The following is a 27866-nucleotide window of genomic DNA, read 5'->3' on the forward strand; positions in this document are numbered from 1 at the left end:
CTTGTTCCCCCCGTTTTGTTTTAGTCGGGCACCACCCAAACTAATGATCACATCATCAGCTTTTCTTTGGCTAGTCAGACACAAGGTACACCACAACTCTTGCCGGAGCAGTTGGGGGTTAGGTGCCTTGCTCAAGGGCACTTCAGCCAGTCCTGCTGGTTCAGGGAATCGAACTAGTGACCTTTTGGTCCCAAAGCTGCTTCTTTAACCATTAGGCTATGGCTTCCCCCAAGCCATTAGACCTCGGACTAAACCCTGACAATGGAAACTGGCTGGTATATTTTACTAAAATCCATAGTCTTCTCAATTCTTGATCATACACTACCGTTCAAAAGTTTGGGGTCACCCAGACAATTTTGTGTTTTCCATGAAAAGTCACACTTTTATTTGCCACCATAAGTTGTAAAATGAATAGAAAATATAGTCAAGACATTTTTCTGGCCATTTTGAGCATTTAATCAACCCCACAAATGTGATGCTCCAGAAACTCAATCTGCTCAAAGAAAGGTCAGTTTTATAGCTTCTCTAAAGAGCTCAACTGTTTTCAGCTGTGCTAACATGATTGTACAAGGGTTTTCTAATCATCCATTAGCCTTCTGAGGCAATGAGCAAACACATTGTACCATTAGAACACTGGAGTGAGAGTTGCTGGAAATGGGCCTCTATACACCTATGGAGATATTGCACCAAAAACCAGACATTTGCAGCTAGAATAGTCATTTACCACATTAGCAATGTATAGAGTGGATTTCTGATTAGTTTAAAGTGATCTTCATTGAAAAGAACAGTGCTTTTCTTTCAAAAATTTCAAAGTGACCCCAAACTTTTGAACGGTAGTGTAGGTTAATATTATATTGGACAATATTATATATTTGAGGATCCTAAAAGTACTGTAGGTGACAGACTTTTTGTATTAGCTAAGCCTGGCTAGTGTTCATTATCTAACTTGAACTAACTGGCTGTAGATAACATTAGTCAAAATATAGGATTGCATCTTAGATACAGTGTAATATGTTCACTATGTGTATGTACACTTTATTTTTAATACATGTTAATGCTGCCTTATGTTACATCGATTCAGTCTGTGACCAGTGAGTGCAAAAAGTATCCAGTCTTGTGGTTACAGTATCACAGATTCACTGTTAGTTAGTAAGTAAGATTGGATGATTTACTCACCGTTGATGTTTACAAAATGCCAGTTAAAAAATGGTCAACCTGTGCAGTGGACACAAATGCAAGAAAACCCTTTGGCTGTCTGATCCACTGCTGTTTTAAACATGTTACACGGTATACCTTTGCTGCTGCTCCTGAATTTATTACATATGATGCATATGAGACACATAGAAGAACATGGCATTGCTGACTAGAACTAAACAAAACAATCTAATTTGGATGGATGGATGGATGGATGGATGGATGGTTAGATGAACTTTATTGATACCCAAGTGGACATTTGGGAAATTTGGGCTGAGAGTGATGCACATTGTCGCACTTTTTTTTTTCCCCTTGCATCCGTCCGCTGTCTCTTTCAGCTTATAATAACATGAAAAAAGTATCTATCTATCTATCTATCTATCTATCTATCTATCTATCTATCTATCTATCTATCTATCTATCTATCTACAGTATCTATCTGTAGTCAGAGAACACCAATTGAGATTCAACTATCTTCTGTTCTTGGAGCAAATGGAGCAAATAGAAAATGTGTGCGCACACACACACAGAGGTGTCACTGATTACATGCTTATCAAACACACTCCTGAATGAAAAGAATTTGCTCTGTTTGCATGGTTAAATGTCAGTTTTGTAATGCCGCTGTATAAAGAGGATTCCTGTAAGAGAGGTGTGAACAGTGCAGTGTAATATCATAATGCCACGTTGAGTGCTGTGTAATTTTATATCTCAGAGCAGGATAATGGATCTAATGGAATCTGCTCGAAGTACCAGGGATATTATATATAGAAAAAACTCTATTTATTGTAATTATTTTCTCCCATTTCAACGGGTGTTTGAACATCAACAATGATTAGGTATGAGTTATGTACACAGTGCCGTGGGCTTTTGTACAGTGAAATGGGTGCATGTTTAAAAATAAGTTAAAAGTGATGGGAATAAATAAGCATTAAATGATATTGTAGGAAGAATATATGATATTAAATGTAAGCTATGATATACAGGGTGTTTAAAAAAAATTGATATTATTTGAAATGTAAATATCCCAGAAACTACATAGTCCAGGCAAATGAAACTGAACAGGCTTAATGTTGAGCAAGATAAGATTTATTCCTCAAAATTTGAATGGGAAATTCAAAAGTATATGGATTCCATGAACGATTTTACAAATTTTTCAATATGCGCACCGCCTGAGACACGGCACATGACACGCCAAACTGTCGTTGGAGGAATCTGGGTCTCCAGGCTTGCTCTTCTTATGGGCTTTTTGGGGCTTCGCAAGGATTTTCCGTGAATCCGCTCGACCGTCTCTTCCGATGCTGGCGGTCGTCCAGATCCTTTTGCCCTGCACAGACAGCTTTCCTCTTTGAACTTTTTGTACCGTGTCCAAATCTGCATTGCAGTTGGTGCATTTTTAGAGAATTTTCTGATAAATGCATGCTGCACTGTCTTGTTCGACTGTGCTCGAGCGCACTGTAACACACAAAACACCTTTTCTTTTCCAGTGAATGGCATTTCTATACCTAAAAAAGATAAAAACAAAAAAACATTAAACATAAAATTTTGACCTGTTTCCACACATGCTGTTAATTTAAGGTCAGTTGAACGAGAATTGGCAAATTATTAGATTGTGAAATGATATCAAATTTTTTGAAACACTCTGTATTTTGGAAAAGGAATTTGTCAGTGACAGTTCTCTGTTCTGTTCTGTTACTTATCGCATGACGGTTTTGCCCTGGACTTTATCTGTGTCTTGCATTTTCCTGATTCTGAAAAGTTTGTCTGTTTTCTGTGCATGCTGAATAATTATAACCTGCTCCGGTCGATGTGTGTAGCGCAGCAGGTAGTGGGATTCGGAATGAGTAGCATGTGCTCGGCTTAAACATAGCTGCATACCAAAAAGGAACACTTTTGTGTGTATCAATAAGGAGTAGTTGAGGGTTGTTGTTTTTTTTTCTTCTTCTGTTTGTTAAACCTACAAGTTCCAACACATCCGACACGCCTCGGCTCTCATATGCAACTTTCTGAAGTTGCTAATTAGCTGCAGCTGTGTGTGTGTGTGTGTGTGTGTGTACACGGTAAGAATGCAGAACTATAGTTCCTCTTAGATTCAAGTCTTACATTGTATTATAGTATTATGGGATGCCGCACTGTTTCTGACTGAGGATCAATAGCGTAATCAGTGAAGCAATAAAATAGAATGATTGGAAAAGTAGGGTTTAATAAGCAAGCCAGCGTAGTTATATCCCAAAATGCGCTTCTCATCAGCACCACAGGAAAGTGTGAACAGTGGCGTACTGCAGCAGTACCATTGCAGCTAACATACATCATGTGACCTCGACACTACCAACACTCACACAGTGTATAACTAGCAGTATGTCATTAGCATTACCCTCCTCTGTAATGCATTAGCGACTGGGATATGTACAGTGGTGCTTGAAAGTTAGAATTTTCTATATTTCTGCATAAATATGACCTAAAACATCATCAGATTTTCATGCAAGTCCTAAAAGTAGATAAAGAGAACCCAGTTAAACAAATGAGACAAAAATATGATACTTGGTCATTTATTTATTGAGGAAAATGATCCAATATTACATATCTGTGAGTGGGAAAAATGTGTGAACCTCTAGGGTTAACAGTTAATTTGAAGGTGAAATTAGAGTCGGGTGTTTTCAATCAATGGGATGACAATCAGGTGTGAGTGGGCACCCTGTTTTATTTAAAGAACAGGGATCTATCAAAGTCTGATCTTCACAGCACATGCTTGTGGAAGCGTATCATGGCACAAACAAAGGAGATTTCTGAGGACCTCAGAAAAAGCGTTGCTGATGCTCATCAGGCTGGAAAAGGTTACAAAACCATCTCTAAAGAGTTTGGACTCCACTAATCCACAGTCAGACAGATTGTGTACAAACGGAGAAAATTCAAGACCATTGTTACCCTCCCCAGGAGTGTCAGACCAACAAAGATCACTCCAAGAGCAAGGCGTGTAATAGTCGGTGAGGTCACAAAGGACCCCAGGGTAACTTCTAAGCACCTGAAGGCCTCTCTCACATTGGCTAATGTTCATGTTCATGAGTCTACCATCAGGAGAACACTGAACAACAATGGTGTGCATGGCAGGGTTGCAAGGAGAAAGCAACTGCTCTCCAAAAAGAACATTGCTGCTCATCTGCAGTTTGCTAAAGATCACGTGGACAAGCCAGAAGGCTGTTGGAAAAATGTTTTGTGGACGGATGAGACCAAAATAGAACTTTTTGGTTTAAATGAGAAGTGTTATGTTTGGAGAAAGGAAAACACTGCATTCCAGCATAAGAACCTTATCCCATCTATGAAACATGGTGGTGGTAGTATCATGGTTTGGGCCTGTTTTGCTGCATCTGGGCCAGGACGGCTTGCATAATTGATGGAACAATGAATCCTGAATTATACCAGCGAATTCTAAAGGAAAATGTCAGGACATCTGTCCATGAACTGAATCTCAAGAGAAGGTGGGTCATGCAGCAAGACAACAACCCTAAGCACACAAGTCGTTCTACCAAAGAATGGTTAAAGAAGAATAAAGTTAATGTTTTGGAATGGCCAAGTCAAAGTCCTGACCTTAATCCAATTGAAATGTTGTGGAAGGACCTGACACGAGCAGTTCATGTGAGGAAACCCACCAACATCCCAGAGTTGAAGCTGTTCTGTACGGAGGAACGGGCTAAAATTCCTCCAAGCCGGTGTGCAGGACTGATCAACAGTTACCGGAAACGTTTAGTTGCAGTTATTGCTGCACAAGGAGGTCACACCAGATAGTGAAAGCAATGTGAAACGGGTCACATACTTTTGCCACTCACAGATATGTAATACTGGATCATTTTACTCAATAAATAAATGACCAAGTAGAATATAATGACCAAGGCACCACTGTACTGTATGCTCTTAAGATCCCACTGTTGACATGTTTTACCCCAACATAGTAACAAACATTTAAAAAAAGCTGCCATGATTCTGCTGATATTAAAAATAATCTTTGCCTCCAACAATTGATGTGTATAAATATTTATAACTCAAATTTATAAGCAGATACACACTGTCATTTCAGTAACAGCATGCCAAATATTGATTTGTCTCATCACAGATGTTTTAATAAACGTTTAAGTTTCTTAACCCACAAAATAAACAGGTATACATAATATTCTTCAGGCTAAGTATATCGTTGAGAAATCGTTATCTACCCTTTTGCCACAGAGCTGTTCAATTCTCAAATCTGATTGGTCAGAAGGTGTTGATTAATTATAATGAATCTAATTATTAACCATCCGCATAACCTAAGCCTACTAATAAACTGATTTTAAAAAAAAGGTGTATTGTTATTTAAAAACGGTGTCCTCATGTTGAAGGACTTTGCCCTTCTATGTCTTATTAAGTTCAGGTTTATTTCAGCCTGAAAGCCTGGGAAAAGTTGCTAATGTTTCCAAAAGTAAAGTTATAAACATTTAGAGTGAATTTAAAGTTTTGATTAGTGATTAGCTTCGCAATTTATAATCTGGAAGGAAGGTAGATATAATACGATTTTCATAAAATCTATTTAAGCACATTGAGAATGATAAATATCTTATCATAGCAATGTAGGTGTCTTGAGTGTTTTGCTCACATTTGCTCAAGATTTTTCTTACTGTGTGTTTAACTTCTGGGAATCAGGTTGAAAAACAAAACTGAGGTGTGACACATCTTCTTTTCATAAAGATCACCTTTGCTGTGAGATTTGCTTTAGCTGGAAATTAGACCTGATATTTCATTTCAGCTATCTGGTGTCACGAATGTAAGCTAATGTATAGCTGGAAGGCATTGTCGTCCCAGTTTACATCTGGTCAGATGTGGATACCTACAACAGCAGTAAAATAACTGAGAATGAGAATTGATTTAAAACTTGGATCATGGTGATGGGAGCCCACTGTACTTTCCTGTTGAGCCTCGGGCCTCAATTATTTCTTGGAAGTGCATTGTCTATATAATTTGTAGATGTTCATGCACAGTCCTTGGAAAGCATGCCTCTTCTATCTTGGCAAGACGATTATGAAATAAAATTGTCAATAAATTTTATGGAAAAATACTTAGTCATGATTTACACAAAAAACTTGTTTCCATCGATAGATTTGACACTTTTAAAAATAATTTATTTTCTAAAGGATGGCCAAAGATGTTTCTATCAGAAACTGCTATAATGCTGTGAAGAATGCATAATAAGATTCGGTAATCAAATCCACGCCAAGTAAACACAGTCACGGTCCCAGACTACTTACTGTTGAACGTCAGAAGAGTTCACAGGAGAGTTCAAGGCTCCTGAGTGGAGAGCAGTGCCAGTTTTGCTCTCTTGGCTCCCAGCCACAGATGGGATTCAATCTTGGATTCTTCCAGCGATGCCACAGCCATCTGTGACCAAGAGCCAAGGGAAGGAAGGGTGCTCTTAGGGTGGGGGTGATGGCATATTCTCTCTATCCCATCAATCACAGCAACATTAACCAATCAGGGGTGTCTATGAACTCATGTATGCGGAAAACGGTTGATGGCATTTTCCTCAAAGTTTGTCCAAATGTCATGCAACGAAAACCCATTCTTAGATGGGAAGAGCTGGCTGGTGATGGGACTTGGCAGGGTAACAAATTTATGAGAAAATGGCAGGGGGAAAAGTTTACCCTGATCGCAAGCAATATAAAGTAACTATATTTAACAGTTGTTCCATGAAATTGAGTTGTATATGAGCTGATAGCCAACAAGGCGCGTAACACCGAGTTGGCTATAAGCCATGTACAACAAGATTGAGTGAAATAGCTGTTTTATTCGATCCACATTCACTGGATTATGAGAAACAGAGCATTTTTATTTTTTGCAAATTTGATGAATAAAATCTTTATACAAAATGTCCAACAAAATAATTTCCACTTAGAATGTAAACAAATCTGCAAAATGACTGGAGCAATTTGTGAAAAATGCAATAATAATAATTCTTGAAAAAAAAGATATATTCTTACCATCAAATACTTTTAGTCCATATTTTGGTTTTTTGACCTGGCGACTTGTCCAGGGTGTACCCCGCCTTTCGCCCGTAGTCAGCTGGGATAGGCTCCAGCTTGCTTGCGACCCTGTAGAACAGGATAAAGCGGCTAGAGGTAATGAGATTAGATGAGATTTTGTTTTTTTTTTGCATTTTTTTGGGCTTTTGTTTTCAAGTAGAGTTTTCATTTCGTCCTCGGTTGGTTCAGCAACACGCTCCGCCATTTTGTTTTTCTCTACTTCTTCTTCTTCTTCTTCAAGTGCCAAATCAGAGACTGACATTGGCAACAATGTTTCTGAAACCAGTTCTATCCCACACCAACTGTAACAGGGCCACAGCTTTCATACCCGTTTCCAGTGCCAGACTCTGCAGAAGGTTCTTTGTCTTCCTAGGCTTTTTCTTCCCTCTGCTCTTCCTTTGATGCATAATTTTTCAGTTGAGTTTTCTCTGACTATATGTCCAACGAACCTCAGTTGTCTTTGGCGGATAGTTCGAATGAGGTTCCTTCACTGCAAAAAACTGAAAACTGAATTTGAGGAGAAAATTCCTTAATACTAGTGGAATTATCTTGCTGCATGGACAGATAATTTTACTTGACAAAACATCTTGGAATAAGTTGGTTACAATCTAGAACTAATTTTAATAATCTCAGAGTTGGTGTCTTGTATTCTTCTAATAGGAAATGCTAGATCGTTTCTACTATATTCAAGATATTCAAGATATTCTAACTTGTTAAGATGTCATTTCTGCAGTGTAGAAGAATACAAGACACCAACTCTGAGATTATTAAAATTAGTTCTAGATTGTAAGCAACTTATTCCAAGATGTCTTGTCAAGTAAAATTATCTGTCCATGCAGCAAGATAATTTCACTAGTTCAAAACTTAATTTTCTTCTCAAATTCAGTTTTTTGCAGTGTGTTGTTGACCAGCTCCAGTACTTCATCATTTGTTCTTTTTTTCAATCCAGGATATTCGCTTCCTTTTACGGTCAATCCTTTGCTTCCAGGTGATTCATATCTTGTTTGCTCAGTGTCCACAACTCACATCCATAGGTCAAGGCGGACCGTAGCATTTCTTGAATCTTTTCTTTGTGTTCATTGATAGATTTTTGTTTGTAAGGGTACTTGACATGTCTGTAAATATCTTCTTTGCTACTATAATCCAATCCGTTTTCTGATTTCAGTGTTACATCTGCACTCTTGGGTTAGGGTGCTGCCAAGGTAGTTGAACCGTTCCACTTGTATTTATTTGCCATCAAGAATGATTTTGCATTTTGGGGGTATTTTATCTTTGGAGAATACCATAATTTTTGTTTTCTTTTTGTTGATGTTCAGCCCTCTTTGTTCACTTTCTTCTTTCACAATTTTTAAAAGTTGTTCTAAATTTTCACTTTTAGCTAAGAGTACTGTGTCATCGGCATATCTGTTGTTTAGGAGATTTATCCCATTGATGATGAAGAGTATCTGGTTTGTACTTTGTTTTACGTTCCTCATTATTATTATACCCCTGCTCCAAAGGAGGGGGGTATACTGGTTATTTTACCTCTGTCCTCCGTCCGTATCTCTGTCCATCGGAAACACCTTTTTTCTCAGCAACTACAAATCATAGCCACTTGGTACCAAACTTCAGCTTGGGGTTCTATACCGTGTATACCGTTTTCAGGTCTGTCGCACATTGACTTCCTGTTTACTGACTGGATGTATTTACGAAACATGTGGCGTGGATTTACAAAATTTTCCTAACACTTTTCTCAGCAACTACAAATCACAACTGCTTGATATTTGGTACGGAGCTTCAGCTTGGGGTTCTATACTATGCATACTGTTTTCAGGTCTGTCGCACATCGACTTCCTGTTTACCGACTGAATGCAGTTACGAAACATATAGGGTGGATTTTGATGCTATTTCAAGAAGCAAAATGCTATTTCAAAATGACAGTTTAGCAGGATGCTGTTTGAAATCCCTGAGGAGAGACACTGCTCTTTACTTACTTGTTTCAGGGTTCATTATTTGTTGAAGTCAACATTCATAATAAGTGTCCTTTTCCTTCGATTGCTTGCGTTCTGATATAAGCGAGAGCGGGGGGATACGTAAGTGAGCAGTAGCTCAGTTAATCTTGTTCTTTCAGCATAAAGGGAGAATAAATCTGGTGATATTATACATCCTTGCCTCACACCTCGTTTGATTGGTGTCCATTCACTGAGTTCTCCATTAATTGATATTGCAGCCACTTGTTCCCAGTATAGGTTTTTGACATATTTTCCAGCGACTCCCAGTTGTTCAAGATCTTTCATTATTTCGATGAGTTTTACTCTGTCAAAAGCTTTTTTTTGTAGTCAATGAATGGAGTGAAAACATTTCTTTGCATCTGTATGCTTCTTTCTGCTATAGATCTCATAACATGGCATATATGGCATTTCATTCCCTTGTATTTTTTTTGGAAGCCAAATTGTTCCCAGCCAGCCTCATTGTCAATCTTTCTCTCGATTCTGTTCATGATAACACGAATTAAGATTTTTGTTATGTGACTCATTAAACCGATGAGGCGATAGTTAGAGCGCTCAAGAAGGTCACCTTTTTTTGGAATCATGATGAATACTGATTCTTTCGTTTGCTGGGGTATGACTCCACATTTGTACATTTTTTTGCAATTTCCATAAGTTGTTTGATGCCTATTTCTCCACAAGCAGCCAGCATTTCTTTTGTGATGTTGTCATTCCCAGGTGCCTTGTTGTTCTTCATACATCTAAGGGCAGCTTCGATTTCACATTTTAAGATAGGATTGCCTGTAGATTCCATGTTGTCTTCAGGTTTAGCTGGTCTTGCATCACCAAAAAGGTTCTTCTATACCGTATACTACACCCATCGTTGCTTGATGTCTTCATTTTCAAACATGATCTTTCCAAATTTATCTCTTATAGCATTGCTTTTCTCTACTCACGGTATATGAGCTGATAGTCTAGTAGTAGAGTAGCCAATCAGAGTGCGCAATTGCTCATATCCAGTGAATGTGGATCGAATAATAGTGTTTAGGCACCACAACAATCCTTCTTACTAAACAGTATGTATCAGAGAGCCTGGTCAGATGTGAGCTATTTTGTAGTTACTACATACACTATATGACTACGAGCTGGCCTAGTGGTTAGCGTGTCTGCCTCTCGACCGGGAGATCGCAAGTTCTACTCACAGTCGGGTCATGCCAAAGACCATCATAAAAATGGTACTTACTGCCATCTGGCAAGGCACTGCAATACAGATGTGAGTGGGCAAGTCAAACTCTCACGGTTACCAGAGGACCAGCCCCCCACTGTAACCCTAGGCGAGAGACTGAGGGCTATGGAAACGGAGATCGGTGTCACACCCATGGGCCTCAAAGAGCTGTTTAGTACAGGGACAGGAGACTGCCTGGGAAGACCAGATCCTGGCATGGAAGGGACTTTGACTTGACATACAGTATATGTGACGAGTCACGGAATCCACGGACACATGTCGGCCGAAACGAATCCGAGCAAATCGCAAAAGAAGCATTAGTATGTGGACACCTGACCATTGAACATCTGATGACAAAACCATGGCTATTAATATAGAGTTGTTCCCCTCTTTGCTACTGTAAGAGGTGCCAATTGTCTATTGGGAAGGCTTTAACTGGATTTTGGAGCATGGCTATGGGGAGTTGTGCTCATTCAGTCACAAAAACACAAAGTTTTTGACACTGATGTCTGGCAAGAAGGCCTGGCTTGAAGCTGGACTTCAGTTCATCCCAAAGGTGTTCAGTGGGGTTGAGGTCAGAGTTCCGTGCAGGTCGCACAAGTTCTTCCACTGCAACCTTGTCTTTATGGACCTCACTATGTCTACAGTGGTATTGTGTTGCTGGAACAGGTTTGGGTCCGTTAGTTCCAGTGAAGGGATATCTTCATGCTACAGAATACAAAGACGTTCAATACAGTTGTGTGCTTCCATATTTGTGGCAACAGTTTGGGGAAGAACCACAGATGGGTGATGGTCAGGTGCCCATATACCTGGCCATATACCGTAGTCTACTGTGCAAGATGGGATGTTGAGAAAAAAAAAGGAAACAAAACATTAAGATCTTTTATATCTTCTGGGATAACTGTTGGAATTGACTCTGAAATGTCTTGTTCTGAATGTTATCATGCTTAGACTAGAACTCGATCCAGCACAGAGCTCAAAATGACATGTGTCAGAAATCCAGGGTTCACATTGCACAGCATCAAATGTAAGGTTAAAGTGGGTTTTTGCACCTCCCAGCAGGTTACAAGACTTCAGAAGGAGCCTCTATTTAACCGAGACAGCAGGAGGATTTTCACATGTTATGCAAGGCTGTCTTCTCTCTCTCTCCCTCTTAACATGTGCCTTTTCTATCCCACACCATTTGGCCTATTTTAAAGACTTGGGATATCCAAAGACAGACACAAATGACAGCTGCCACTTCATATGACTCTCACTTGATGTGTCAGTCTTTGGGATTGAGGGTAACAAACCACTTGACCTTTCTGACAAGGACATCTGGAACATTTAAGGTTGTCAGTTTATTAGGTACATGTACCATCTGTCATCCCATGAAGATATAGAACTACTGCATAATATAGCACAACATTAATGAACAAATTGCATGAGTGAAAATCTTGGTATAAAGACAGAACAAAATTACATGTAAGTTAGCCATGGTTCATGTTTATACGGTTGTTCAAAGTCTTTCTTTACGTTAGTAACAACTTACACAGGGACTTGTATGGTGGACGCTCTCCATAAATGGATAAAAAAAGTGTATACTTAAATATTGGCTGGCGTTGAATGGTATATCAGCTAGCTCAATGGAATATATCTGATATACCTTGAAAAAAGCTATTATTATTATTATTATACATACACATTCCTTTCAGGTGTTCAACGCATCTTTCTCTTTCAAAATTCTCTCAAAATCTTCTGTATTCAATGAAGCAAACCTGGCAGCCATGTTTGCTTGCAAATTGCCCCAGTCGCTTGCTAGTGCAGAAGTTTTACCCCTCCGATGTGTGTCTCTTCCAGTTTTTCAATGTCCGTTGGTATGTTTTTCTCTTGTAAATATGCATGAAGAATCTCTAATGAAGTTTTGGTAGCCCTTCGGGTGTTCAACGCGTCTTTCTCTTTCCTGGCAAACAAAGAAATGATTCTGCGCATGCACCAGTGTGGTAGTCGAGCCACTAAACCTCAAGTCCGAGTCCAGTCTCGAGTCCCCAGTCTTCAAGTCCAAGTAAAGTCCAAGTCATTAAAAAAATTTCAAGTCAAGTCCACTATTGATCTGAGTCGAGTCTGAGAACAAGACTCCAACTGCACCATTTGACGGTATCTGTTTTAGCGCGTGTTTTGTTCCTGAACATGATGTATGAACAGGTGAATGTGCTTCTGTTTGTCAGGGAGTGTGAAGTATTCTGTCAGAGATGGTTGGGAGACGGATGTAAGTGCAGGAGGTGTGTTTATTAATGCAAGTGAAGATGGTAAACAATCCAGAACGGCAGGCAAAATCTTAAAATGGTGAAACAGGCAATAGGTCAAGTGAGGCACAAACAGGCTATCGTAGACTCGGCAGAATCAAAGACGAGAAACAGGAAATCAGGGATCAGGAAACCAAACCAGGAAATAAGGCTCGGTAATGTGTCAGCAACACAACTCAATACTTTGCAAAGTTTTCATAGTTTTTATATAGGCGCACTGATTGCACCTTAATCCTGTACAGATGCCAATTGTTTACGGTGCACACGAGAGTCTGCTTGGTGTGCGCGCTGTCCGGAGCGCGCCCAAAAGTCTATCTGATGCATGCGCTAAGGTGCGCAGGTGTGACACTCTTGCACGAAATTAGTACAGAAATTAATGTAGATATAAATATCTTATGCCAAATTATTTTGGCATGTTACAAAAAATAAAAAGAAAAATTAAGAGTCCTCATTTCCAATTTACGGGTCCAAATGCAGTTAATGCACGAATCTGAGTCATCAGTGCTCAAGTCTAAGTCGAGTCACGAGTCCTTAAAATTAGAGCACAAGTTGGACTTGAGTCCAAGTCCTGGACTCGAGTACTACAAGCCTGACACGCGCAACAGAAAACTTTCTCGTTGGATATTCGCATCAGCTCTGATGTGTGACGTCATGTTGTCTTGACAACCATGTAATATTGTAAACCATATTCAATGCCCATTCTTTATTAGGTAGAGTGATGTAATACACATAGAATAAGCGATATGCTAACAATATTGCATGCTATCGAACCAAATGAATGAAACCCGGTAGAAGGGAATAGAATACATGTTTTTATTCCATCAAAAAAGTGTCCTGTATGTATAATAATTCTTGATATGTTGAAGTTTTCTGTAAGGAGAAGTTTATTTAGCATTTTTGGAAGGAGTCCACATTGTCAGTGCTGTAACAGTCAGAGGTAAAGCTGAAATGAAGGTTGTTTTTGCAACAGGAAAATCGTCACGACAGGGAACTTCGCTCTGTGGTTTCTCGGGAACGACAACATGCAGGGTTTCCCATACATAGACCATTGTGTGGCGCAGCGCCACACAATGGATTCCTATCGCCACACAATCAGACTCGCGATTTTGAAAAAAAAAATTCCGTTGCGTATCGTTCCGTTCATTCATAGTGCTCTTTCTTCTCGTTCACGCGCGCGCACACACAGACAGAGAGAGAGAGAGAGGCGTGTCTACAGGCCTGCCAGTGCGCATACACCCGGACTGCAAATAGGCCTGTTAGGCTAATTAAAAATAACACAGCCTTCCCGAGTCGCCTTCCGACCCCTTATTTTAAAAGGTAGCCTACGTCGTGCTCGTGATGAGCTTTATCATAGCCTTCTTGGCTTACAGGAAACGGACATCCCTGAGTCAGGCTATAAACCAATTTTGATGCAGACAGAAGCAGCTTGACGCGAGGAACCGGCCTTATTGCATTATCCCGTTTATCCCGCTTCAGCAATGACTTCCCTTACGATAGGGCACTTGAGTTTTTTTCAAGAAGCCACGCAGAATTAAATGTTCTGATAGGGCATGCAGGCTTTGCACCAATTAGGGTAATGCTTTTTCATTACTGTTAGTTGCCTTGGTGTTACCTTAAGTGGTTTCTTACATCTAATTATGATATTTTATTGTTATTTTGTTACATTATACTATTTATTTTATTTTAGTATTGGTTGAGGTAAGTGTTGAGTTCAATATTTAAAATAAAAACCTCCAGCTTGTTTTTTGCAATTTATTCCTTGAATGTCAACTAAAGAATGATTGAAAGATTGCCACCAAAAAGGCAAAAAACTAAGGTAAAAACCAGAGATGCACCGATTGACCGACTGCCGATTGGAATCGGCCGATTTTCACATGATCGGCCATGACCGGCGACCGGCCGGTCAAAATTAAAATATGCCAATTTTCTGCCGATCAAAACTTGTGTATCACATAGAGAGGAAAGTGGAAATACTTGTAATTCGCAACTAAAAAGACTGCAGCTACACTGGCAGCTTGAACATGCTTTCTAGTGCGATTGTGTTGCGCTTGCGCAGAACGGTGTCAGTCCTGCGCGCCTAACTGGCTCCGGCGCGCGCGCCGTTAACAAAAAATAAAAATAAAAAATCACTATATTTGGATATCCAGATATAGTGAATTTTTTTTTTGTGCCAGATATTGGATGTGAAAAGAAGAAAACGTTTGTGGTTGTGTGAATTTCCCATTACAAGAATTAATACGTTAGCCTATTACCAAACATCTAGTTAGATTTGTACAAAGAGTGAGAGAAAAAAAATGTCTTTTTGTTTTTTTACAACCTTGGTTGCACTTGATTCTGTTGGAAATTACTCTACAAATACACATTTGACAAAGATGATAGATTGGCTATGGTATAAGTATAACTGGAAATTATTTTTGTATTTTGATACTGAATGAAGAAATGGGTTGTTCTATAAGGCATAAGTTTTCAGATCTAAATAGGCTTATGAAAGTGTGTTCCATAGCAGTAGGCAAATAATATATGAGGGGGAAGTTGTTTTTGTGCCAGATATTGGACGGGAAAAGAAAAAAAATGTTTGTGTGAATTTCCTATTTCAGGAATTAATATGTTAATACCAAACATGAAAGATTTTACAAAGAACAATGTCTTTTTGTTTGTTTTCAATCTTTGAGGTGTTGAAAATTTATTACTGAAAATCTGGCAGAATGTTCTATTAAAGAAAAGATAAAAAGAAAATAGTCTTTGTGTGTGCTGTGAAGTGGTTTGAAAAAATGAAATCGGAATCGGCCAAATTCGGTATCGACAGGTCACACTCCATGGAAAATCGGAATCGGCCCAAAAAATTGCAGTCGGTGCATCTCTAGTAAAAACTAAACTTTAACTTCAATTTTGGTGAGTAATTTTCATAAATTTAAAAGACAGGTTTTCCACCAACATCAAGCCCAGCAAACTAATGGCCTGCCCTGTAATGTAAAGTTGGGTCGAGGAATGAAACCAGGCAGGGTTCTGGTAAAAATTGTTTTAGCTGTCTTCTCTTAAAGAACTTAAAAGAATTTAGATTGAACTGAATAATCTCAAATGCTTCTTGTAGCTTTAAAATAGTCCCAGCAGGTGACTCTGAAGAAAAATACTGTGTGTTTGAACACTGCCCACTGTAAACACTTTGCATACACCCCAATGACCGACTCCACCGACTGCCACGACACCACCGCGCATGATTCCCTCATCGGCACAGTGGAGCACCACAAATTGCTACCTGGTCTGTGGGAAACACTGACATGCTTTTTGTTTGTTTGTTTGTTTGTTTGTTTGTTTGTTTGTTTGTTTTATTGAAGGTAGAGCCAGGTGAAGGATGAACTAGTTTTTAGCTGCTACAGTATAAGAGGAACTGTTGTTTTGCAGATGCTCTGGAATTTTAAATATAGCTCGAAATGGATAAAAAGTACGTCATTCGTTAATAAATAAAAAGCTTTACTCATATTAGACCACATTGTACTACCCCGTTACTGATTATTTTACAATAACAGCACACCACATTGTTTTATTACTCACTTAATAACCACGAGTTATTCACTAATTACATGAACGTGAACAGGAAAAGTTTGTAGTTATGAGGAATATAAATCAGGCCTTCAGGTCGTTCATGAACTTTGTTTATTTATTTATCTATTGTTATTTTATTTTATTAGATTTTAGATCAAATAACATGGTCCAGTGGAAAAACTAAAGGTACTTAATGTGGCAATAAATGCTGATGTTCCACTGAGAGCTGTGTTTAGACTGAACTTTAATCTGGTCCTGAGAAAGTTGAGCATAAATATTCAATTAAGTTAATCTAAATCTATCACCCAATCTAAGTGTAATCTCCCTTTCATCATCAGACTGCAGATAAAACTTCAATGTGGAAATTTAGGGATAATTATGACCTGAGACTGAGTCATGGGGTCTAGACGGGGTATAATCTGATTTCAGCCAGGCAGCCAAAGTGCCCGGCGCTCTAATTCACCTTTCGTTGTTTGGGTGTGTTGAGCCGCGCAGATCCATCACTTCCAGTCATGGCGATCCGGCATCGGCAGGCAGATTTGATTACGGTGTACAGTAGTGCTCAGACTGTCTGTAGATGTTTAGAGCATTTAGCCAAGCCTTGCACTCAGTGCAGCTATTAGAGTAGCTGTCTGGCCCATTTAACACACCAGCTCATGTATTACAAACACACATATTGTTTGCATAACACCACAACACTCTGTGTACCATCACGGCTTTTTAGCACCACACACTTTCAGCAAGGGGAGATTTGATATGTCCCAAAATACATCTCTCTTTACCTCCCTATGCTGGTCCGCTACTGTAAGCTCTAAAGACAGAAAGAATGCCATATAGGAGAAGCAATGACACTCTATTGCAAAATAATTCCTGCTTAGTAGCCACAGGAGAGATGACGACGTACTTTATTGATAGCTACTGTAATTAAGTGTAGGCTTGGAGAAGAGGGAAATTGCATGTTCGTCATATCAAATTAGCGCGTATTGAGTTCAATGAGGGTGGCCTAATGGCTGTGTTTTCACCTCTGCTGTAATCAGCAAGAAAAGCTACAGAAACTGAAGGGTAGCCTGTGCATTTTGTACACAACATACTCATTAAGTACCATACATATTTTTTTCAGACTGGAAGTGCGAAGGGAAATCATGGCCTAAAGGTTAGAGAGGCAGCTTTGGGATCAAAAGGTTGCTGGTTCAGTACCATGGACCAATGACTGAAGTGCCCTTGAGCAAGGCACCTAACCCCCAGCTGCTCCCCGGGTTGCCCACTGCTGTGGGTATGTCAGAGTCCTGTTGTACATTGCTCTCAGATAAGAGCGTCTGCTAAATGCCTGTAATGAAGGAAGGGTTCGGAATATGGAGCGTATTTATGAATCACTTGTTGGCAAATGATGAAGCATCAGGAATCTGTTTTATTTATTTTTCTATGTAGATTTTTGACATGGTGACAGAGCCATTCCATCCATCCATCCATTATCTGTAACTGCTTATCCTGTGAAACAAGGATAAGTACAAAAAAAAGTGCATAACCGCTTATCCTGTGCAGGGTCGGGGGCAAGCTGGAGCCTATCCCAGCTATGGGTGAGAGGTGGGGTACACCCTGGACAAGTCACCAGATCATTGCAGGGCTGACACATAGAGACAAGCAACCATTCACATCTACGGTCAATTTAGAGTCACCAGTTAACCTAACCTGCATGTCTTTGAACTGTGGGGGAAACCGGAGCACCCGGAGGAAACCCACGCAGACACGGGGAGAACATGCAAACTCCACACAGAAAGGCCCCTGTCGACCACTGGGCTCGAACCCAGAACCTTCTTGTTGTGAAGTGACAGTGCTAACCACTACACCACCGTGCCGCCCTGGTGACACAGCACCTTTTGAAAAAAAAATTGTTTTGTTTTATGTGAATTAGCTCCAACTTGCTCAAGCAACAAATCCAATTCATTGGCTCTGATAAATTCCTTGGTCCAGTCCTTTATGGCATGAGTTGTCCATTGTTTCCCTGAAACCACTACTTTTATGATCTTAGCTCCAGTCTCTAGTGCAGCCTTTCTCAACCGGGGTGCTGCGACACCCTTGGGTGCCGTCTGGCTTCGTTAGGGGTGCCATCAAAAAATTATATATTCTAACATTGAAATAAATAAAATGAATTAAAATTCCAAAAAACGATAGTTACACTAATGCAGATCATTGCCGCCTCATGCATCATCAAAATTTGTCTCACGGCCCCCTTTCCCATGTCACAATGTCGCTGCCGGGGTCAGCGTATGGTCAGCGTATGGTCAGTGTGACTGTGTATATTTTATATGGGGGTGCCTTGAGAATTTGCATACTTCTGAAGGGTGCCGTGACTGAAAAAAGGTTGAGAAACGCTGCTCTAGTGCACAAAAACAGTTTGTATTACCCTGGGTTTAGCTACAATATGGTCAGCAAGGTAGCATCACAACCTCACAGATTCAGGCATCCTGCTTCAACCCTGAGCTTAGGTTACTGTCCATGTGAAGTTTTGAATGTTCTCTCCATCGGTTTCCTTCAGGTTCTCTGGTTTCCTCTCACCTCCCAAACACATACTAGTCAGGCTACACAAAAATGCCTTTAGGTGTGAAGCAAGCCAGTATCCTGTCTCAAGCCCTCAAGACTCTGTGAGCCTGACCAGGGCAAAGCATTTACCAAAGATGAATGAATGAATTTACTGCAATATGGGACATGTTTTATGAGAGTGTACACGCATTGGTTACTCCCATTTCGCGAGTCAGAACTTAAAAAAGCCAGACAGTGCCTGCCAATGAGTGACTTGACCATGAGCAGCCACCACACATGCCAACAACAGACTGTAAGCAACATGAGCAACTTGTCACTTACTAGCATGAACAAAGTGTCATGTTTGTTTTAACCACTTAAACTCTCTTATAATTCAGCTATTCATGGTAAAGAATGGTGTGTAGTTATAAGATGCGTGCCTGGATCACCAATTGGTGCTGGGAGTTTAGGGCATTACAGCCTCATCGCTGCATATTAAAAATCAATGTGAGAATGAGTTGTTACCAAGATAGAGCCTTAGCAACCTACTGTAGTGAAGCAGTAGCAGAAGAAAGAAGAGAATAAAAATAATCTTTAAAAAAATTAGGCATGTAAAGATGTATCATGCAACAACAATGAATCGCGATGCAAATTTATGATGATTTGAATTGATGAAATAAAAAGTGAATTGTGATTATTATCATTATCAAATTGCATAATCTCTTAGTTTTATCTAGTTGTAATTGCATTGTTTAATAATGTACAGTAGTAGGAATACACATGACTTCACCCTAGGCAGAAGTAACACAGATCTAATGCTGTGAAAACACACAAAAAACTAAAATGCTAAAGAGCTGCTGTGTGATTGACTGTATTAACAAGAAATAAATAATTATTGTTGTATATTAAGACAACAAAACCTTTTTTTTTAAAGATTTTTTTTGGGCTTCTTCACCTTTTATTGGATAGGACAGTGTAGAGACAAGACAGGAAATGATTGGGAGAGAGAGATGGGGAGGGATCGGGAAATGACCTCGGGTCGGAATCGAACCCAGGTCCCCGGCATGGCGCCCCAGCCACCTGAGCTACGACGCTCCCACAAAACCTTTTTAAAATATTTAAGTTGATAAAGAATAGGAAAATAATTTTTGGAATTTTTTGATGAAATTGTCTTCATTTATTTTTTTTCCCCAAAAGAAATCACAAATCACAGGAAAATCGAATTGTGAACCCAATATCGTGAATCCAATCAAATCAGGAATTGAGTGATTTGTTACATGCCTACAAATAAGTTTTTTTTTTCATTTCCATTTCCACAGAATTCCACTATGCTTTGTTCTCATCCTCCGATAGTTTTTCCTCACACTTTCATTGGTTTTTGCTAATCACCGTGTTTGCTACTTGTCAGGCGCTCACACTACAGGGCTTATTGCTGATAACTTTAAACAGAAAACTCTTGTCTACTTCTAATTGTCTTGTTTTTGGGACATGTTCTCACAGACTGATTAAACTGTGCTGCTAAACACCCCACGTTTTGATTCGTTGGCATTCCAAGGAGGTGGAGGGTAAAAAATTGTCAGCAACAGGAAAATCGAAGGAAATCAAAGTGCAGTGTGTGTTCAGCATTGTCCATAAGTGGTTATGGATTTATGGATTTAGTTGTGTTTGATATGTAACTCATATTTCTGTCTCCTGCTGTCTCTTTCTTTGTCCAACCCACTGATGTGTTTGTTTATTGTCTGCAGTGGTTCTCCTGGACACCACAGCTGTATTGGGAGAACTTGGCTGGATGACCTACCCAGTAAACGGGGTAAGCCACATTACAGATAAATTGCCACAAGCTTTTACTGTGACTTTTTTGAATGCAATTTTCAAAACACTGGTTTCTTCCGAAATGTCGATGTAAAGTGTATAGCAAATATTAATTCTCCATAAAACATCAGCCTGAGTCCAGCATCAGGTAAAATTTGCCTCTGGGGAAAACTGGCCTTTTGATAGAGCACCTAATTTCAGTAATTTGATATTTAGACATGTTGTAAAGTGGAATCTGAAATGTAGTATGTTCACTGCATTAACGCCTTGCAATTTTTTTTCTGCTATTTTCTGGGCAACTTATTTGCCAACCAGAGAAGCACACTGCAGATCTAAGATGGATTTTAGTGTTCGTGTGGAGCTTGAAATTCCTACTTCCTATTTTAACAATATATAACATCAAAATTCAGAGCTAAAAAGAGTTCCGAAGGCACAAAGTCGAACCTCTTTATATGTTCTGTTAGTCCATATGTTATATGGTTAGTCAGAAAATTCTTCTCCTAACTTCAAGCCCTACTGGATGAATTTATAGCCATTTATCCACATTATCAAAGGTTATTTCATATTTCTGAATTAATGTTTACAAACTAATCAAATCTCAGCCGGGTTACAGTAACATGGATGGCTTACCGATGCTTCAGGATGTGTGCAAAGTGTTTATTACGGAAATTTAATACCTTAGACAATGTTCACACAATTTCTGTCCCTTTTATGGGCCGCCTGTCTTCACATGGAAATGAGGTTTTAGTTCAATTGGCTGTTTCTTAAAATCAAATACAGTAATAAGATCTCATCATGAAACACGTCTTGGAAGCATGGCCTTAAAAGGCCTTTTGCTACTTTTTGTGTCAGTTAGGCCAGCCTTAATTCATTCTTTGTTGGTGGTAACATGGTATGAGAAATTCCAGTAGGTACAGTGGTGCTTGAAAGTTTGTGAACCCTTTAGAATTTTCTATATTTCTGTATAAATATGACCTAAAACATCATCAGATTTTCACACAAGTCCTAAAAGTAGATAAAGAGAACCCAGTTAAACAAACAAGACAAAAATATTATACTTGGTCATTTATTTATTGCGGAAAATGATCCAATATTACATATCTGTGAGTGGCAAAAGTATGTGACCCGTTTCACATTGCTTTCACATTGCTTTCAGTATCTGGTGTGACCCCCTTGTGCAGCAATAACTGCAACTAAACGTTTCCGGTAACTGTTGATCAGTCCTGCACACCGGCTTGGAGGAATTTTAGCCCATTCCTCCGTACAGAACAGCTTCAACTCTGGGATGTTGGTGGGTTTCCTCACATGAGCTGCTCGCTTCAGGTCCTTCCACAGCATTTCGATTGGATTAAGGTCAGGACTTTGACTTGGCCATTCCAAAACATTAACTTTATTCTTCTTTAACCATTCTTTGGTAGAACAAGTGTGCTTAGGGTCGTTGTCTTGCTGCATGACCCACCTTCTCTTGAAATTCAGTTCATGGACAGATGTCCTGACATGTTCCTTTAGAATTCACTGGTATAATTCAGGATTAATTGTTCCATCAATGATGGCAAGCCGTCCTGGCCCAGATGCAGCAAAACATCCCCAAACCATGATACTACCACCACCATGTTTCACAGATGGGATAAGGTTCTTATGCTGGAATGCAGTGTTTTCCTTTCTCCAAACATAACGCTTCTCATTTAAACCAAAAAGTTCTATTTTGGTCTCATCCGTCCACAAAACCTTTTCCAATAGCCTTCTGGCTTGTCCATGTGATCTTTAGCAAACTGCAGATGAGCAGCAATGTTCTTTTTGGAGAGCAGTGGCTTTCTTCTTGCAACCCTGCCATGCACACCATTGTTGCTCAGTGTTCTCCTGATAGTAGACTCATGAACATTAACATTAGCCAATGTGAGAGAGGCCTTCAGTTGCTTAGAAGTTACCCTGGGGTCCTTCGTGACCTCGCTGACTATTACATGCCTTGCTCTTGGAGTGATCTTTGTTGGCCGACCACTCCTGGGGAGGGTAACAATGGTCTTGAATTTCCTCCGTTTGTACACAATCTTTCTAACTGTGGATTGGTGGAGTCCAAACTCTTTAGATATATTTTTGTAACCTTTTCCAGCCTGATGAGCATCAACAACACTTTTTCTGAGGTTCTCAGAAATCTCCTTTGTTCGTGCCATGATACACTTCCACAAACGTGTTGTGAAGATCAGACTTTGATAGATCCCTGTTCTTTAAATAAAACGGTGCCCACTCACACCTGATTGTCATCCCATTGATTGAAAACACCTGACTCTAATTTCACCTTCAAATTAACTGCTAACCCTCGAGGTTCACATACTTTTGCCACTCACAGATATGTAATATTGGATCATTTTCCTCAATAAATAAATGACCAAGTAGAATATTTTTGTCTCATTTGTTTAACTGGGTTCTCTTTATCTACTTTTAGGACTTGCATGAAAATCTAATCATGTCTTAGGTCATATTTATGTAGAAATATAGAAAATTCTAAAGGGTTCACAAACTTTCAAGCACCACTGTAGACAGCAAAAAAAATTTTTGCCCGTTCAAGATCGGAGAAATTTTTTTTCAGACCAGCCATATATTGTAAAAACCCACATGTTACATACATTACAAGCCTTGCAACAGTGTAATTTAATCAGTGTAATAAAGGATTGCAGTTGTTGTGAACAATTTTGCACTCAAGTTTCCATCAATGAAGAGTTTATAACATCAACGAAACAGACTTCATGTTATAACTGTTAAACATGTTATCATGTTGTCTGTTAGCACCCAAATGAGGATGGGTTCCCTTTTGAGTCTGGTTCCTCTCGAGGTTTCTTCCTCATGTCATCTGAGGGAGTTTTTTCTTGCCACTGTTGCCACAGGCTTGCTCATCAGGGATAGATTAGGGATAAAATTAGCTCATATTTAAAGTCTTTAAAATTCTGTAAAGCTGCTTTGTGACAATATAGAAATAAACTTGACCTGACTTAATTCATTTTACAGCAAATAATTTTATTTGACATGCAAATAATCTGATAATTACATTAGAAAAATTTTATATCTGACATAGAACAAGCTCATAACTTTATGTTAAGTATCAAAATGTGACACACAACACAAATTTCGATATCTAAATCAAACCCTCCATTTAATAGAAAGCCAAGAACTATAGATCTGCACTGAACAACTTTTAATAATATTTCTAACACTAAATGAGGTAAGCCTCATTTACCCATACTTGACTTACCGTAACATTGTTTGGGGATGTGCCTACCGTACAACTCTACACTTACTCCAAAAGAAATTCGTAAGAATAGCAACTGCTTCTGACTTTCGATCACACTCGCCTCCCGTGTTTCAAAAATTAAAAATACTAAATATCCATGATATCACTAAATTACAAATTAGTATCTTCACATTTAACTTCCTGGCAAACAATCTCCCCAATATATTTGACAATTTCTTAAATCCTAATTCACTTGTACATAATTATTATACCCGACAAAGGAATCAGCTCCATATTCCTCTCTTCCGCACATCATTAGCACAGTCCTCCGTAAAATATAAATGTGTCACAATATGGAACAGTCTTCAGACAAATATATGAACAATTTCCTCTTTTCTGATGTTTAAAAGTGCCCTGAAAAGCCATCTCATAAGCCATCATAGTCCCTTGTAATAGACTCATATGATCAGTTCTTATTTTGATTTATATAATTCAGTATTTAATTATCGTTATTGTATTGTTATCACTCTCTATATATTATATTATTTGTATTATTTCATTTATAGTCACGATTATTGGTAATTAAGACTATAATCAGGGGCGGCACGGTGGTGTAGTGGTTAGCGCTGTCGCCTCACAGCAAGAAGGTCCTGGGTTCGAGCCCTGGGGCCGGCGAGGGCCTTTCTGTGCGGAGTTTGCATGTTCTCCCCGTGTCCGCGTGGGTTTCCTCCGGGTGCTCCGGTTTCCCCCACAGTCCAAAGACATGCAGGTTAGGTTAACTGGTGACTCTAAATTGACCGTAGGTGTTAATGTGAGTGTGAATGGTTGTCTGTGTCTATGTGTCAGCCCTGTGATGACCTGGCGACTTGTCCAGGGTGAACCCCGCCTTTCGCCCGTAGTCAGCTGGGATAGGCTCCAGCTTGCCTGCGACCCTGTAGAAGGATAAAGCGGCTACAGATAATGAGATGAGATGAGAAGACTATAATCAATTTTAAATAAGTATAGAGGAGGAGGGCCTAGTATAAGCGATAAACGCTTTTTCCCTCCTCCTGCACTTGTTTTTTTTTGTTTATTGTATTATGTTCTTTTTTGTTGTGCAAATAAATAAATAAATAAATAAATAAATCACTACATAAGGCCAGAAACAATCAATGTCTGACACAAAAATATATAACTTTAAAGTATCAAATGTCACAAACTTAGAACATACAACATGACATTGTAATATCTGCAAAAAGTAATACTGAAGCAGTTATTGCATCTAAACTACAGAGTTAAATGTGAAACTTAAGAAGTCCAGTCAGTCTCAAGTTCATCAGCACCGGCAGTAGGCTTCGCGTTCCCCCCTTGTACCATGTGTAAGAACGAAAACATGTACGTGACTTGGATCAGCATCCTCGTCTATACAAATATCCAATATTTGATATTTGTCTACATTTTCTATGAACACACTTTTGAAAGTTTTAGAACAATCAACGTGCACCATTTTATTGCGTATTTTAGTGTCTTTATTCACTGCTATAGATATTAAAAGCAACTTGCAGTCAGCATGGTCGTTGGATGCCATTTTAGCAAACACGCTGAACAACCAGTGAGACGGCGGCTTTCTTTTCACCGTGTCAAACAGACCACTCGCTAGGCGCTACACATGTTGATTTTGGCAACAGTCAATACGGGTACGGCGTATGATAAGGGCCATTCGGCAGGCCTAAAAGTTGTTTGTTTGTTTTTTTGTTTGTTTTTTTACTATGAATGTTTCACCTGCAACTTTTTTTTTACTTTTTTTATACCCAGCCGGGTTACTGCCAAGAAATAATTTTTTAAGGCTGGCCTTAGTAAAGATATTAAACCAAAGCTGAGTTTTAAATGGAGTTACTAAGCACTGGCTGATATAATACTGGTTAATTATTTTCATAACGTTGGCTTTCGATCATGTTCATGTGTTATGTGAACTTGGTGAAACTCTAGCTAGGTAACTCCAGCCTGCTAGTTCTTAGTTAATATCTTAATATAAAACAATCCGTTGCATTTTTACTGACCCTGGAAATAATGCCTGTCTAAAAAAAAAAAAAGGGCACAAACGTAGCTTAGCCTCAAACAACAGAGCAACCGACTGTGCTTGTAGCTCGATAAGTTAACTAGATAATATGAGGACTTATTAGGATGAATTCAGATAATCCAAGGTCTTGAAACATTTGGGAGATTAAAAGCAGTCTTTTTCAGTTCTGGAAAAATAGAAATTTGGAAAGTGTTTTGAGAAAAGTATGTTGGCAAAGTGATTGATTTTCTAATAAGATGATAATCTGTTGTCTTTAGAGCCATATCTCTAATAATAAAAGGATTTACATATATTCAACAACAACAAAATGTTGTTATTCGTGAAATTTCCTATCACAACATGTTTGTTAGAATTCGTTAGAGTCAGAGGTAGTGCTGTTCCTTTCAGGGTAAAGTTTATTATCTTCAAGAGAAAATGAGGGAATGACTGTTCATCGCTGTAATAATTTAGTATAAATACGCAGGCGGTTATAGAAAATCGTGTGTACTGATAATCCGAATCTCTCGACCAATTTCTCAATAATCACCTCGAGCGACTCGGCAAAATGGCGCCCGATCACTTCGTCACCGTCAGTGAGGAAGAATTACAAACGATGAAAGAAAACGCTGTTCCTGAAAGCACTAAAGATGCTACGAAGTTTGATCTAAAACTCTCCAAAGGTACGGTGGAATTGTGATTTATTTTATCAGTTTCAAAATTTTGTGTGAGTTGGTGTAGATAAGTGCCACAAGTCTGCGCTGCACCGTTATTACATTTGCATGCTGTTTTTGAAGCTTGAAATAAATGATTATTTTAAATATGATAAAAAAAAATTAATAATCACCTGTGCATTTATGCTAAAATAAATGATCTGTCTCAGGCTCAGTGAATATTGGTGAATAATAATCTCACCTTCGTCTGAGTTATTATTCAGCGAAATTCACTTCATCTTCGGCGAATAATTGTTAAATAAGTGACAACGGGAACATGTATATACAGAGATGAAATGGTATGAAAATTTAAAGGTAGACTGCCTTTCAGATTTTTCAAGTGTAGGTCATAAAAATTATTTTTCCCGACACCCAGTTATTTTTCTCTAGTGGACCGAAAGCTACTGAATTTGAATCACAGAATTCTAATTTTATTAATTTTTGTTTTAATAGAACAGTTAATTAATTTAAGGCCATGTGGCCCTAAATTCTCCTCTATTTTTTCCTGCTTCACCATGACCCAATACAAGATACTATGTCATGCATGACGTGGTGGGCTTTCCCCGTTCGCGCAAGGCATTGTGGGATACAAATTTGAACGAGGAGAGAAAAACGGAGGATGTGAGTGTGTGAATAAAACGTGAAAGACCGACTACAGTCGTATATAACAATGTTATATACGAAGGAAAGGACACGCAGGACCAAACTAATAAATATCGGCACTCAGCGAACACCTCGGTGTGATCAGCTGTTTGTTTAGCAACAGAATGATGGAACTGTCAGTGCACGGTCAAAGGTAAACCTGCGCATGCGCACACGGACTTCCTCTGTCTGCTTGACTGCGTGAAGCGAGCAATTTCATGCACAGTATTTGCTCGGGAATCCCCTCAAATTAAATAACTTCCCAGCCACAGAATGGCCTGTTTTTTTTTTTTAAGATATTACAGAAATAAACATATATCACAATGACCAAATTTCAGAGGGAACTAAATTTCTCAGAGTTTATGAAATCAAAAGGCCGTCTACTTTTAATATCATGCTTATAGCGACCAAAATGATCACGATTATCAGTATAATAGCAGTATTGTTAAAATGTGCTGGAAATGTTCAAAAAGTACTGATATACAAACTGAAATCATTTCACCAAGTTTTATATGGAAACCACAAATAAAATTAACAGCACTATGCACTTTTTGTCTGCATGAACATTAAAATAAATAGAAGGGCAATCGGTAGAGTGTGTACCTCCGCCAAGCCACATATTACCAACACGAAAATCAAATCACTTGAACCGAGGATAATACT

General features: G+C 39.0%; 1 protein-coding gene across 1 annotated transcript in view; it reads left to right on the forward strand.

Annotated features, from left to right (window-relative positions):
• epha6 (eph receptor A6) overlaps positions 1-27866 on the forward strand; it is a 458837-nt gene that overhangs the window by 11107 nt on the left and 419864 nt on the right. Inside the window, exon 3 of the mRNA XM_060899014.1 lies at positions 20521-20585. Coding sequence (XP_060754997.1) covers positions 20521-20585 — 65 coding nt within the window. The remainder of the gene's footprint in view (positions 1-20520; positions 20586-27866) is intronic.

Source organism: Neoarius graeffei, chromosome 18 (assembly GCF_027579695.1).
Source record: "Neoarius graeffei isolate fNeoGra1 chromosome 18, fNeoGra1.pri, whole genome shotgun sequence".
Classification (NCBI taxonomy): Eukaryota; Metazoa; Chordata; class Actinopteri; order Siluriformes; family Ariidae; genus Neoarius; species Neoarius graeffei.